Below are 16,015 nucleotides of genomic sequence, written 5' to 3'. Positions count from 1 at the left end.
TATGAGATCGCCTTCCTGTGCTTGTCTCGATAGTGTCATCAGAAAGCAGCGTCCCAGACATAACAGTGATCCTCTATACTAGCTATCGAAGACAGGGCAGGATGCCTGCGTGGTGAACCTCTTGTTTTTCTATGAATTCCCATTTTTTGGTAAGAAATAATACACAGGGTGTGATTTATTCCTAAGAACGAAGTCGTAATGAAGTGTAAAGTGCTGAATGAAGACAGATTTTTACGTGGAAAACTTCCTTTATCACAAGCGATTTATACTAATTCAAGAGGCTCATTGTGGTGACTTATATTGGAGTTATAGATAGAACTGATCTGCACGGCAAAAAAAAAACAAAAAAAAAAAACACAACTCAACATATCACATTTCATGTTTTTCCCCATCAGTACACCTATAGGTGGCACTAGAGAGAGCAAGTTTTCTTACTTCTGGAGGAGATATTTTTCACATATATTTCCACCTATACTGTCACATCGCAATGCACTGATAATCGTTTCATGGACAATAATTTTGAAGACTAAAATAAACTATACACATAATAATACACTTTCACTCACCAAAGCAGATGCCATTGATTATTCACATGAATCCACCATTTCCAGGCATAGTGATGAATCTATTTTATGATGGACAGAAAACCAATGTATGTGTCTGGCGCAAACAACATCCATTGTCCCATCCAGTTTTGTTTTTTTAATTAAAGTGAAGTTAATGGGACGATTAATGAGGCAAATTATAATGACAAAAGTCTAGGACAATGACAACAATTTTTCCATCGCTTGTTCCATGTGAAATATATAACGAATGTTGTCCCATTGGCATTAATGGAAGTGACTGGTATGATGGAGGGATAAACTAATGATGTAAATCTGTTGCTAACAAAAAACCGAAGAGTTGTGAATATACCCTACAGAATGTAGTGGTGGACAAAACTCATACCAGTCCAGGAGCCAACCTAATACTTTTAGGGGCCGCAGCTACAAAAACTTTCATAAACATTAAAAAAAAACAATCCGTAAAGTTAGATGCCAGTAACACATTTTAAACCATATTGGCTTCCTGGTCCTGGTGTAACGCATGGTATCAGTGGTTTATATCTCTTCATGCTTTACACGGAACCTCTTTTACTTAAAAAGTGGAATAAACAAAAACAGGGGGTATACTTTTTTTTTTTTTGTCGTCAGCCCTGTTGGTACTGATGAACTGCTGGCATCCACGTGGGCATCAGCTTTGAAATGCTGTGAGAGCAAATCACCACCAAGAACAACTAAAAGCTTACTGGTGGCAGCGGGAGGACAAAGGAAAAAAAAATTAAAAAAAATGAATAGCGGATCACTACCTAGTGCGGAGACGTGTAGCTCACGTCATCATTCTTCGTTTACAATGCGGGTAATGCATCATGCAGCGCATGGGGCTCTCTGTGTGACATGCATTCATTGCCCCCAGTATGCTGTCATATTAGAAAGCTATGCTTCTTGGGAAGAATATCTCAATTATTGTGACGTTCACATCACATTTGAGATCTACATTCCGCGTATAGTGTATAGCATATGCGAAACGTAACCATAGGTACCCATTCAACTGGCATAGGCCAAAAGGGAGGCTGTATAGAGTAGCGTGGTAAACTATGCTATTCTATAGGAGGGATACAATTTAAAAAAATAAGTATAGTATTAGTTTAAGTTGTATATGTCTGTCTTTACAATGAAAATCCTCTCGACATGTACCTCCAATAGAGGGCTCAAACATGATGTGAACATAGCCTAAAACCGCAGCGGATGAAAAATGGCATGATTTATTTTTTCTTTCAGATTTCGTATGAATCAGAGCGAAAAAAAACCCTGTATGCAATTAAAGGAATAGGGAGGTATATTATGGGCCTATACATTTCTGTGCCGTGTTACAGCCCGGTGGGACTCGGAAATTTGTATGGACCCGCAATGCATTCGTGCACACGACCTCAAGGGTTTTTACTGTCCGCAAATACGGATACACATCCGTAGTCGTCCGCAATTGCGGAAGTCTATGGGCGAGTCTGTGCCGCAATTGTGGACAAGTATAGGACATGTTCTATATTTTGCGGATCATTTCTACGGCACGAACACACATCCATAAATATACGGAAATGTGTCTGTGGCCAATAGAAATGAATGGGTCCGCAATTACGGATGAAATCTACGGTCATGTGCATGGTGTCTAATTCAAACATTTGGCGTTCGCAGATTAGACATATGATTTGGAACCATCAATACTAGATGGAGAAATGTTTCCACTTGTTAATATGGTAACATACAGTATATTGTACATATTAGGCCAATGAATAATCAATCGAAGCATCTTACCCGAGATAAAGGGCTCATTAGTGATACCCGGTGCCAGCCAGTTGGCGTGCGTGAACATGTAGGGTCAAACATCTTTAAATGACACAATACTATGGCTTCTAAGACGAACACGATTTTCTGGGATGATTAGAAAGCTGTAAGGAGAAGCTCTTGAGTAGATCATATGATTTCACAGAGAACACTGGGCTGCTTTTAAGCGATATAATTCACTTTAGTCATTCCCCTTCGGACAGATGATCAGACAAAGTGACGCAAGAAGGAAGGAACTGCAATGACCTTTTTGTTTCCTATGTAGCATTATTGTTCCGTTTATTCCTTAGCAACAGGTTTTCTGCGAAGGTTTCAGATTAACAAACCCTTAGAAGCTGTAAATATTTTCATGTAGTGCGGGATGGGAGACCTTTGGGTGTATTTGATAAACTCACTGCCCATACACTAAAAAAAAAAATGTAAAAAAAATTCCTTTCCTCGTTCTGGTAAATGATTTGGCACGCATTACTAGGACAGATTTGTAAAGAAATATCTAATAAAAGAAGGGAACAGTACATTGCATTTATTTTCTGGAAACTGACGTACCTGCTTTAACATCCAGACTAGAATCTTAAGAAAGTCCTTAAAGGGGTTGTTTCATCATAGACATTGGTGGATTGTCAATCTGTGATAAGAAAACCCCATAAAGAAATTCCCTATTATTCATCTATTTCACATGGTCATCTTTGCAGTCTTATAGACAGCCATAAATTCTGTCCCAAATGAAAGATGTATTTTTTTTTTTTTTTAAAGAAACGGCATCGGAAAACTATGTAAAAATGTAGTGTGTCCTGGGCCTTCAAAGGGTTGTACCATCAGGACCACACTTTTCCATAAGTCCATTAGGGCATATCGACATCAACGAGGGGGGGGGGGTCACTCACAACACCCCTTTGTTTGTCTGCTGTAAACCCCAGTGATCAGACCTAATAAACAACCAAAGCCAGCTGCTGAGGGCCAAAATATCTTCCCTTAGGATTTACAATACAACCAGTGTCAGATATTCATTTAGATAGGCAGACGAAGTCCAACGCAGGCCGTGGTTAGGCTGGAACCCTGCTGAATATCAGAAGTGACGGCAAGAGCACATGAGAGATTTCACACCAAAGTGCTGGTATTGAGAATAGAGGAGTTTGATCCTACGACTTGCCAGAGATTTAAATGTGCAGTTTACTCTATAAGAGATGACAGAACGTCAGACCGCTGCCCGACTCTAAATCTAGAACGGTATTTAGAAAAAAAACATTCCAAGCTCTACACACATTTTCAGTTCCCTCACCTCAACCTCATCATAGTCTCCTCCATCTTTGGCGGAGGACCGGCTGAGGGGACAGATTTGCCCGATTTCAATAGCAAACATACCAGAGGAGGAAGGTTTCTGTTACAGTAAGCTGCTGCCGAGACAAAGATGGGACACATCTAGAAAACTTGTTGTTTATGTTTTTTTCCTGAAAAAGCCCAATTTTTTTCCCAAAATCTTTTTCTCTTTCCAAAATCTTTTTCCACACATCCTGCAAAATTACTGCTCACGTGATAACTGGGCCTATAGGTGGACCACGTACGACCAGCCCACAGAAGGTGGCAAACATTTTTTTGTCTGGACCCAAGTCAATTTGGACACATAGGCAGGAGCTTCTAAGTCATGGGCGCACATACTTCATTATTAACTGAAGTTAAGTCAGTAGTGTTTATATAAGAAATGAAATATTGAAACAAATAAAGAGCGATTCATTTTTTCTCACTCGCCCATTATCATGAGGGTGTAAAATCTGTCCATGGACGAAGCGCTGCAAGTTACATTGATTCTATGCCAAGCCATAGACCTACCATAGCATGCCAGACGTTCATTTTACGTCTTCCAGCACATTACTTGGAAGCTGCGGAATGAAGTCCGAGAAGAATGTTTGATAATTAGACACGAGTATTGTTTAAGCAGTCACTGTTTCCACTAACATGATCATAATCTACAAGTAAGCTGAAGCGGAGGCAGTCTGGCAATAATCAGCCAAGGACGCAGACCCCAGAAACGGTCTCCCAGCAACTCAGCTATACATACGCATATACACGTGCTACAAACGCTTTATCATGTTTTATAATTATAGTGCAAGGATAGTAAATTCCACTACCATGCGGCTTCTGGTCCCAACAGACATGCACAGAGAAAAACAAAAAAAAAATGTATACACCCTATTAGAGAATTCAGAGTTAATAGAGGGGGTCCCCAGCTCAGCATCCCCATCTCTTGTCTAGAGTGGAGAGTGGTTACAAAGAGTGAATCTCACTCTGGAGGACCTGTGCTGTATTACACGCACAACACATGGATTTGAATGGGCACTGTGTAATGCCTAATTTTCCCTGGGGTGGCGCTGTAGGAAAACTGAACACTTACTGCCAGGTTTCCCCACAGATTATGGCTGATGACTGGTGGAATCAACAGGTAGACACTTTGTGATCCGCTTATTATCAAGTAACCCCTTCTAACAAGTAGGGATTGTCCAAAGCGGAAAATCCCTTTAAGAACTTATTGCTTTTTTTTATGAGAAATATTGGATGTTCTTTTAATATTTTATTTCCTTTTTATTGAGAAATTCTTGTTTGCAGTCCGCGCTGTTCAAGAAAACACAATTCACAACTTAATGAATATTAAATCCAAATATTTTTCTGCCAATTGATGGAAAAAGAGAAGCACAACGCAGAATTTAGATCTCAGACAGGAGACACTATTTTTTTGTTCTGTGTCTGCATGCAATTTCCACTGCATTCCCTCATTTTCCAGCGTGAAATAAGTCTTCCGTCCACACAACTACACCCTTAAGAGCCGGTATCTGTAGATAGTGGGAGAACGCACCATGGTCACTGGCCTATCGTCCCTAGTGACAGTAAAGCATGGGAAATCTACATCACCATGGCAACGCTGCAAAACAAACCAAACCGGGAAAGATTTACTTTTTTCTCATTTCCTTGCAACACTTGCAAAAGCTGATTATGACGGGCTGCTGCTTCATGGCAAGCCTGGGACACATCTGCTAGTTTGGAGATGGTACAGTTCTGCTCATCACGCCGCAGTTTCCATGTGATGCCAATCTCTAGCTGTAATGTGTGAGTAACCACAAAGAGATACATTACAGCCTGTGACCGAAATCCCTCTTTACTGTACTGGAAAACGTTACAGCATGCTAATGTGACACAAACCAGAAATGAATCCACAACAGCTGGATCTGCTTTTACCCTTTAGAACATTTGTTTAACTTTTAAATTGCACCCGTCGCCTACACACGCAGCAGAGGCAACCATTTTGTGGGCCGAGCAAGTACTTAAAAACGGCTCTACTGAAAAACTTCAATTAATTACAGGTAAAGCCAGGCAATTAATAGTCATCATTTAAAATAATGTGCCATCAGAAAAGGCATACTGTTTAAATCAAGTTTTATTTTATGTTAAACTTCATTCTTTAAGAACTTTCGTTAATTTCCTTTTTTTTTACATTTTCAATGTCATTATCTATATTTCAAAAATAATCCTAAAATCCTGAAGTTTTCCCTCTGACCACTGAGCCTCACAATAGTCTGACCCTTCCTGTTCTGTAGAGATCACTTCTCAGCAGTCTCCTCATTATCATCACAGGCAGGATTACAATGACAGGTAACACCTCTATATATAGAACACAGAATCCACCAATGATAATAGGTAATAGACACAGCTCCCCTCCTATCCCTTCCTGCACACTGACATCTACACAGGTCACTGAGCATGCCCAGAAAACTCCCACAGAAGTCAATAGGTCAGCTCCAGACCATTGTTACCTATGGCACTTGTGGTTGCTGTAAAGCATCTCTCTAAATGCTGTTAACAGCAGCTCAGGCGAGATGTCCGACCCATAATCATGTAAAGAAAATAGAATAAAAAAAAAAAAGAAAAATAGATTAGAAGATCGTTTCTTTATCTGGTTTTGATCAGGGAAAAACTAAATCTTTAACATAATCTTTAATAGTAGTCCTTTAATCCACTTCTGTTATGTTGTTAAAAATCTATTTCACCATTTTGTAGAGTGACCTGTTTCTGGGAATGCGGGGTGATACATGGTTGCCATTAAAGCTCCCCCTGAAGTTATTAATCTGCTTTTCTTAACACAATAAAGTAATGAGATTCCGCAAGGCTATGCCTTAAAGAGGACGTGATGTGGCAACGGGGTCTGCTTTCCGCCAACCAAATCAAGTGGGGCGCTATTTTGTCCATTACATGCAGCTGCTTCCGGCATCCTGAATTACACTCTTTTCAGGTCTGCATTAAGAGTTTCCATCGGGGGGTATACAGCCCTATTCTTGAAGTCAAAATAAGGCTATGTTCACATCACGCTTTTTGCCTATTTTTAACGTATACATCGGGTAAAAGCTCCTGACGTGTACATTAAATGTAGGCTCCAAGGTGACATCTGTTTCCATAGACTTTAATGTTATCCACTAAACGGATACGTTGTGAACTGTGGTCACGAGAGTTCATGACATTTCTGTTAAACGGATACCATTAAAGGGCAACTAAACTTTCAAAAAACTTCTGACATGTCATAGTGATATGTCAGAAGTTTTGATTAGTGGGGGTCTGAGCTGCTAGACCCCCACCGATCGCTAAAACAAAGCGGCAGTGGGGCTCGGGTGACCCGCTTCGGATCAGATCGGCTTTTCTCGGAAAGCCGAGCAGTTGGTGTATGGGCTCAGACTTTCTACTGAGAAAAGACGATCAGGAACCAAGTGGCTCAGCGCTCACCAGCACTTCCGCCGCTTCTTTTTAGTGATCGGTGGGGGTCTCAGTGCTCGGACATGTCAGAAGTTTTTTGAAAGTTTAGTGACCCTTTAAAAAGTGTATAGTGACAGATGCCACGGTTAGGCGTGTGTTTAACAGATCCATCACTTATAGACTATAATGGTATACGTTTAACAGATAGATTATAAAAGGCTACTGAAAAACCCGTGACGTATACATTAAACGGATGACTGTGACATATGCCATACGTTACCCATGTTTAAAAAGTATACCTCACGGTATACGGTTTCTTTGCGGAATTCCTCAGGATGGAATAGCATAGTCTACTACGCTATTCCAACCCTTTGACATTGGGGAACTGACCCTCAGGATACGGAGATTAGGATGGCATTAATAGAAGAGGTTATTGTAATTGTATGGAGGATACAGACGTACAGAAAATACGGCAGAGATTATTATTGCGGCCCTCCACTCATGTGTCTGCAGGATGTATTCTCAGTGCTGCCAGCATGGCGTTTGCATGTTCTTCCTTTATTTTGTGGATTTCCTCCTACAGTAGGAAAACAATGTATCAGATTAATTATCCGCTCATGAAATTGGCCGCAACTTACATGTGTGCCTGTGGTAGGTAAAGTACTGTGTAACTCCTAAGGGGCACACGGCCTGATCTGAATGATCCAATGCTCTTAACTCTCTGTATAGCGATGCAAAGCTGAAATAAAGTGAAGAAATATAACAACACCCTGTCATATAAAGTTATATTTGTAGCACAAGACGATGATAAAACAGGAAAACGCTGCCACCTAGTGTCATAATAAGAGCATAACCTTTCTACTTTCTAGATTACCAAATCCAGGAACGATTCCTGTGCAGTCAGCCCTCGGCCATGTTTACACGTTCAGGATTTAGTCATGAACTCCGTGCCGAAATCCAGAATCTTCGCACAGTCCACCGGCAACGCATGTGAACAGGGAAATTTAAAACTCATGTCACACGCTCAGGAAAATATCAACCGGAACAATGAACGTACTGCGGATTAAAAGCCGTGGATTAGATCCTCTGAATTACAATGCGGCTAACCGGCGTGCGGATCAGAAGCCAGAGTGTCAGCTGCGGATTTCTGAAACATTTGTGCTGAATTAGCTATAGGTGTAAAAATACCCATAGTTCATCAAAAACCATAAAGTCTTTAAATTGCATGTGGATCGATCGCCATGGTTATTTTTTTTAATGTTTTATGGGAGACTAGATCACAAAATGATGATATTGAAAAATATATACATCTATTACCTTGTAGGAACTATTTTACTTTCAAACAGCCAGAATAAAAAAAAAAAAAAAAAAAAAAAAAAAATACACAGAAGGCAAATGCCCCACAACCGTGATGTTTAGTCCCGTCCTTACTGGTCAGAGTATAAATTATTTTGTACATGCTTGATCATCCATCAAAAAACAACAACCAGTACAACGTTCTGGCCCCATGGGGGTCACAATGCTTTGTTGTTAACCTACACATATTTTACAGTCATATCATAAGTTGCATATAGGAAACGATTGTGATGTTCATTGAGTGCGTAAAACTGGGTGTACACGGGACCCCAGTCAGCAATGGACACAATATTGTAGCCTTTAGGGGCCTGTCAGACGACTCCGGGATGATGTTTGACTTTTAGGACTCATCGAAACAAACGGTTTTCACGTCCTAGTGTAGACCGGACAGCACCCGGACCGAGCACTGACAGATTATAAGTAATGGGTTAATGTAGACCTGTTTTTTTTCATGGACCATCAGTCCGTGATGAGAAAAATCACAGAATGCACTCTTTATCCATTCTTCATGCAGGAATGGCCCATAGAAGTATGAAAAACAGACGCCACACAGATTCCGCTTTCCACGGATGGTTGGCTGGAGACACTTGAGAAGTGAAACCAGAAAGTAGAGCCAGAGCAGTGTGGTCCTGAATAGAGGACATGGTCAGAAGCCAAAAATACACACAAGAAAAATATCACAATGTTCTCTATGGTATAAGCAATAGGAAATAATTGTTTCGTGGTGACCATCCTGGGCCTATCGTCAGTGGATTGGGACAATTCAGATGACATCAGCGTGAAAAAAAAACTGAAGAACGTCCTGAACGAAAAAAAGTGACCATCTGAAGGCAATCGCAGGGCTGGGTCTGAACAACGCTCGTCCGAATCAGCCCTCAGGCTCTTCTCAAAAGAAAAGGAACCAACGCAGCCTTATGCACATGGTCATATTATGGGTCTGTTTTATTGAGCGCCATAATACGGCTGCCATAGTGGTATTTGTATAGAGGTATTCTGTGTCAGAAGCACCGCGTATACTGTAAAACAAAACAATAAATATAATCTCCATTACCAGAGTCGTCTTATGAAAAATCAATGCGTGTTCTGAGTTACCTGACAAAAACGAGAAGACAATTCTGATATGTAAATCGGTAACCACGGAAGATTTTTGTCCTCCCTGTGTATTCGCCTTCCGACACCAGATACAACACCTGATGGAGCAATGTACAGCGGCACAAAGAGTCCCATAAAACTCCAGAACTTCAATAGATAACAGCCCAGAAGTTAGGCCCAACAGTAAATTACTAGGTGACAATCTGGTTCCTGGGTACATTATATCCAGCCGTGACCCATCATAAAAAGATCAATTGTTACCAATCTCAACCAAAAACAGAAAAAAAAAAAAGTAAACTCTGAATATGGAGAAGTCATTGTATGCACATACCTTACATTATATCTAGTACATTGGTCGTCACCAACAAGACATACAACATAAAATTCTAAAAAAAAAATAACAAATGCTTTCTTTCCATTCTATTACAGGTGGCAGAAGATACATTTAATGGCATTGTACCAACCCGGATTCCTAAACCGAAAGGCTGGACCACATCCAAACTACCCATTAAAAAGCCAGCAGGAAACGCAATAAATAGCGAACAGGTGAAAAAAGACAAACTCCATTCATTGAGACCTGCGTCTAATCTCCAGTGTGCATCAAAGAGGTGATCCCTGGTGCCAGGGGCATACGGTCAGCATCAGACATTGCACTGTATCACTATGGAGGAGACGGACATCTAGGATTCTTGGTTAACCATCTGTATATTACCTAGTAGAGGCTGCATTGTATCTGTATGTGTGTGATTTCTATGGATTTAATTTTTTTTTTAAATAAACGGTTGTCACGTCATCCGAAAAAAAATAAAAAAACAAAAAGGTGGAAAATGCAAAACTGGACTCTACACACTACATTTATGTATCATTATTTATAAAGCACTGACATATTCCACAGTTCTGTACAGATCTAAGGATCCAATCTTAAAAAATTCAATGAATCTACCTCAGGACGAGAATGCAAACCACATGGAGATGTCACCCAGGTAAGATATCAATCAGCGTTTACTGTATTGGAAATCAACTCTATGTACGTACAGGGCCGGCATCAGCACCCGGCGAATTCGGCAAGTGCCGGGGGCCAACTACCCTTTGGCCCAATCGGCCGCCGGTTGCTGTCGTCGTCAAGGCATCACTGTCAGGATTATGTCAGGAGGAGAGGAGGAGTCCCATGCAGAGCGCTACAAGCGACTCTGCTCCGGGATTCTGTCTCTGGGGAAGCCCCTGACATCACTGTCCAGTGTTGTCAGGAGCAGAGCAGTGTCTCAGGAAAAGTGCTAGTGGCGCTCTGCCTGCGACTTTGGCTCTGGGGTTGCCCTTGACATCACTAGCCGTATATGAACAGTGATTTCAGGGGCTTCTCCAGGGCTGGAGTAGCGGAGTAGAGCCTTTACTAGCACTCTGCCTGGGACTTCAGCTCTGCTCCAGACATCACTATCCATATATGGACAGTAATGTCAGGAGCAGAGCCGGAGTTCCAGGCAAAGTGCTAGTAGTGCTCTGCCCGGCTCTATGGCTCTGGGGTTGCCCCTGACAATACTGTCCATATATGGACAGTGATGTCAGGGGTTTCTCCTGAAGCGGAATCCCCAGTCACAGCATCGGCAATGCTCTGGCTGGGTATTCCACTCCTAGACGGAACCCTAAAGGCGCTACCTTCAGGGAGGGGGGCTGTGTGCCACTACCTGGGAAGAGGAGGCTGTGCGGCACTACCTGGGAGGAGGGGGCTGTGCGGCACTACCTGGGAGGAGGGGGCTGTGCGGCACTACCTGGGAGGAGGGGGCTGTGCGGCACTACCTGGGAGGAGGGGGCTGTGCGGCACTACCTGGGAGGAGGGGGCTGTGCGGCACTACCTGGGAGGAGGGGGCTGTGCGGCACTACCTGGGAGGAGGGGGCTGTGCGGCACTACCTGGGAGGAGGGAGCTGTGCGGCACTACCTGGGAGGAGGGGGCTGTGCGGCACTACATTGGGAGGAGGGGGCTGTGCGGCACTACCTGGGAGGAGGGGGCTGTGCGGCACTACCTGGGAGGAGGGGGCTGTGCGGCACTACCTGGGAGGAGGGGGCTGTGTGGCACTACCTGGGAGGAGGGGGCTGTGTGGCACTACCTGGGAGGAGGGGGCTGTGTGGCACTACCTGGGAGGAGGGGGCTGTGTGGCACTACCTGGGAGGAGGGGGCTGTGTGGCACTAAATATGGACAGGGACATCAGGGAATCCTCCTGGAGCAGAACCCTCGGCCAGAGCATTGCCGATACTCTGGCCGGAAATTACGCTCTTAGAGGGAGCCCCCTAACATCATTGTCCGTACAGCTTTATGGGACAGCCAAACATCAGCAATAACTTTTTTTTAACAACCAGCGGCAACTTTCGTATCACATTCTTTCAGTTGAGTGTACCTTAAACAGCTCGTACATTACCTACAATGCATAACATTCTGCAACACGTATCTATTTTACATATTACAAAAGCATATTCTGTCAGTATAGCTTAAGTTTTGGACACCTCCAGATTAAACGAAATAAGTCCACCCTAGAGGAATTTTATAACATATCTTGAACAGAAATTCTGGCACGTAATAGAACTTGTGCCATATCATGAATTGTGACATTTTAAAGGGGACCTGCATCTATCTCAAGAACGGGAGTTCCCCAACCACGTCCCTGCCCGATGAGGCAGCCGCTGTCCGTGAGTGGGAGTACGGGAACAGCCGTTGTTTCCTATTTACTCCTATGAAAGTTCCAGAAACCGCGTACAACAGCGAGCTCAGCTGTTTCTGTAATCCCACCCACCTCTCCAATGTTTCTCCGCCTGGATACAGTGGACAGACATCGTGTGGACCCGGCCTAAGTTTCTTTCCTGCTTTACCTATTATTTTTTTGCAATTAAGACACATATGTTTTATTCTCCAGTGAGTATTTAGTTTCTCATGTTTTTAACAACTTGTGAAACCCTAAAAATACCAAACAACTTCCAGAATCCCGATTCAATTAATCCAGCTAGTTCCTCAAATTTTCATTATAAGAGTCAGTTCACACAGAGTTTGTCGACAAGTATTTTGACGCTGAAACCGCGTCGGCAAACGCGCCAATAAATGTCCGAAAATGCCTCCCATTGATTTCAATGGGAGGCAGAGGAATTTTTTTCCCGCCAGTGGAAAAACCGTCTCGCGGGAAAAAGCAGCGACATGCCATATCTTCGGGCGTTTACGTCTCTGACCTCCCATTGACACCAATAGGAGGCAGAAAAAGCGTATTTCGCTGCGTTTTTGCCCATGGAGCTCAATGGGCGCGAGCAAAAAACGTGCCAAATGGCGTGCAGGCAAATCAAAATCTGCCTCAAAATTCCAAACGGAATTTTGAGGCACAATTTTCTGCCTGCAAAAAACTCTGTGTGAACATAGCCTAACAGAGCGTTTTAATATCCATCTATTTCCAATATTGCAAGGTGCCTCTTTAAAAAAAAGAAGTATAATTCAATAAAACATCTCATATAAATGAAACCTATACTGTGTGGCAGACTGCTACATTTCTGCTACAATTCTTCAGTATATTAGTAAACACAATCATCAGGGCTCAGGAAAAAAAAAAAACTCCTAGAACCTCTTCACTCTTCCATTTCTTCCAACCTTTGGCGCTACAAACCTAGTATTACGTTGAGCAAAAAAGTGTTTTAATAGAGTCCCACCCCCATTCTATCTGATTAGCTGGGTTTAATATATTAAGGCTGGAAATATACCCTGACAAGTGTAGAAGTTTAATAAGAAGTCCCACGTAGACTATGTTCACAACTGCATTCGGCATTCCGTTCTCCTGATCCGTCAGAAGAGCAGAACAACGAATTTGCCGGTAGCGCAGGCTCCATTGACCAACAGAAACAACTGGGGCCCGACCGAACCCGTTGACTGTAATGGGTTCACGTCGAGGTGGCCATGGATTTACCAGAAACAATAGCGCAGAATGCTGTGCTATTGTTTCCGGTATTTTCGGCGGAATCTAACGGAGCCTCCTACGTAGAGGTGAACAGGGCCTAGGCTTCGTTCACATCTGCGCTGCGCCTTCCATTTTAGTGTATCCATCTACATTTTAGGCCTCGTTCACATCTGCGTTGGAGGCTCCGTTAGGGCCCGTGTCACAGATCCAGCCAAGATTTCTGGATATTAGCAGCATGCTGTGCTATTTTCTGCGGTAAAACCACGCACACCAAAAAGGAAAGTCGATGAAACCTGAGTTCTGTCTAAGGTGTGCGTTGTGCAACGGAAGCGTTGCTAACGTTATTCCCTTGTTCTGCTCCTCTGATGGAGCAGAACAACGGAACACACGGACGCAGGTGTGAACTAGTCCTTGAAAAAAGGACACAATAACGGCTGAATGACAAAGAAACTGAAGGTAAAATATTCCTATTTTTGACATCTATTTGCAGGATCCATCAAAAACGGACACCTTTACCTTGAGTTTGTTTCAGAGTTTGGCATCAGTTAGGCTTCGTTCACATCTGCGTCTGGGTCAGTGGTATTGCAAACGGAAAGCTATGGTTTCAGTTCGTGGGTTCCCCTGACGGAAAGGTCTGACGAAACCCACGAATGGAACCCAGACGCAGATGTGAATGAAGCCGAATGCTCAATTTTTATCAGATCCGGTTTTTCAGTATATTATTTTGTCATTTTTATTCTGCGCATGTGCATTTAAAAAAAAAAATGGATCCGTTAAACGTAATGCCTGATGGATACAAACGAAAGGCATATCCTTTTGAATCCGTCATCTTTTGTCTTCAATGCTAAAAAAAATAGAAAGCTCTTTTCCGTCAAGTTTCCGTCTTTAGAACGGAGAAAGACTTCCACAACTGATGCCTAAAGCAAAACCTATTGAAATAAATGGGTAGTATGATGAAAATGTTAATTTCCGTTTTTCTGTTCCTCTGAGCAGAACACAGATGTGAACGAAGCCTAAGAAACCTGACATAGGGGCGTGGCTTAGCTATGGAGCCGTGAGCACGCGTTCTGGGGGAGCTCCGCACCAGCAGCTGAATACCAGCCATCTATCCCGGGTAAACCCAGCAGGCGATGCCAGGAAAACGTAGGGGAACCTGCCCTGGAACTTCCCGGTCCTTACCTCGCTCCTCTGGCCGCTGTAAAAGCATGGAGCGCTTCCTCTCCTCCTCGCAAACGGCCGCGGACCAGCGAGCAGCAATGGCGGACGCATTGCCGCCACATCCGGCCACAGACACTTTGGCTCCCTCTCCTCCTGCTCCCCTGCTACAGTCAGCACATGCGGTCACGACTGTCGACACGATTCCTCCCTGATGCAGCACCCAGGATGCGGTAAGCTCTGTCTCTCCCCTCAACATGTCCTCAGTGGGAGATTTGCCCGGCATTATACCACACACATATGCCCCTGAAGTTCAGGTTGGGCCATCTGGCTTACACGCTGACCTACAACTACTGAGGGAGATGATACAAGCCCTCCCCACCCGGCAGGATCTTGACTCTCTGGTGTCCAGGGTTGAGCAGGCACATCAGCAAGATATAGCTGACCTGCGTCAGGATGTGATCAGAATAGACTCTAGGGCTCTTACATCTGAAAATACTGGGTCTGCCATTGACTCCAGAGTAACTGCTTTGGAAAGAGCTGCCACGGACACTAGAACACATTTACAATCCTTGGCGCTTCAGTTAGATGATCAGGAGAACAGAGGACGCAGAAACAATGTACGTCTGAAGGGCCTTCCAGACCTTGGCCCACGAGATGAGCTGGCGACCAGAGTTTCTATTATATTCAACAAGCTCACTAATCGACCACCAGAAGCGACTTTTCTCCTAGATCGAATTCACAGAGTTTCGCGCCCAGGCCCGCTCGATTTGTCTTCTCCTCGCGACGTACTATGTCGCCTTCACTATTATACTGACAAAGATGCAATTATTCGGGGGGCATGGTCACATGGTCCGGTCTCAGTTGAAGGAAGTACGGTTACTATATACCCTGATGTCTCCCCACAGACACTTTATATGAGATGGCTCCTACATCCTCTGCTTGAAAAGATCAAGTCCGTAGGCGCCACTTATAGATGGGGACACCCGTTCCATGTTGTCGTGAAGAACAACTCTGGCTTCTACCTCCTGCGCCACTCCTCGGATCTTGAGGGCCTATTTCGTTTTCTTCAGATCGAGACGTTCCCAGTTCCGGACTGGCTAGCCCTGGACAGAAGTGAACAACCTCAACGTCGTCGCCCCAACAAACCTAGCCAGCCCATCCGAAGCAGATCCATCCCGGGAGCACCACATCTTCCGTTAATCGACCTCTCCCACCGGGTCCCGCCTGAGGCTTAAAGAGGACATTCACGCTAATATCCTTTTACTTGTCAATGTTTTGCTAGGCCACCTGCAGCATTGTTGTTCAAGGGACTCAATGTCGCCAAATGTTATTTTGTCCATATAATGCTTTGCTAGGTACCTAACAAGGT

At 43.6% G+C, this 16,015-nt stretch overlaps 2 protein-coding genes across 2 annotated transcripts in view; one reads left to right on the top strand and one right to left on the bottom strand.

Moving 5' to 3' along the window:
- Window positions 1-10,377, top strand: part of FILIP1L (filamin A interacting protein 1 like) — a 250,010-nt gene extending 239,633 nt beyond the window's left edge. The window contains exon 6 of the mRNA XM_075854439.1: window positions 9,993-10,377. Coding sequence (XP_075710554.1) covers window positions 9,993-10,175 — 183 coding nt within the window. The 3' untranslated portion in view covers window positions 10,176-10,377. The remainder of the gene's footprint in view (window positions 1-9,992) is intronic.
- The window catches only part of CMSS1 (cms1 ribosomal small subunit homolog), a 338,049-nt gene that overhangs the window by 304,975 nt on the left and 17,059 nt on the right, over window positions 1-16,015 (bottom strand). The gene's annotated exons all lie outside the window — the stretch shown is intronic.

The sequence above is a fragment of the Rhinoderma darwinii genome, chromosome 2 (genome assembly GCF_050947455.1).
Source record: "Rhinoderma darwinii isolate aRhiDar2 chromosome 2, aRhiDar2.hap1, whole genome shotgun sequence".
NCBI lineage: Eukaryota > Metazoa > Chordata > Amphibia > Anura > Rhinodermatidae > Rhinoderma > Rhinoderma darwinii.
This window is presented reverse-complemented; position numbering and strand designations above follow the sequence as displayed.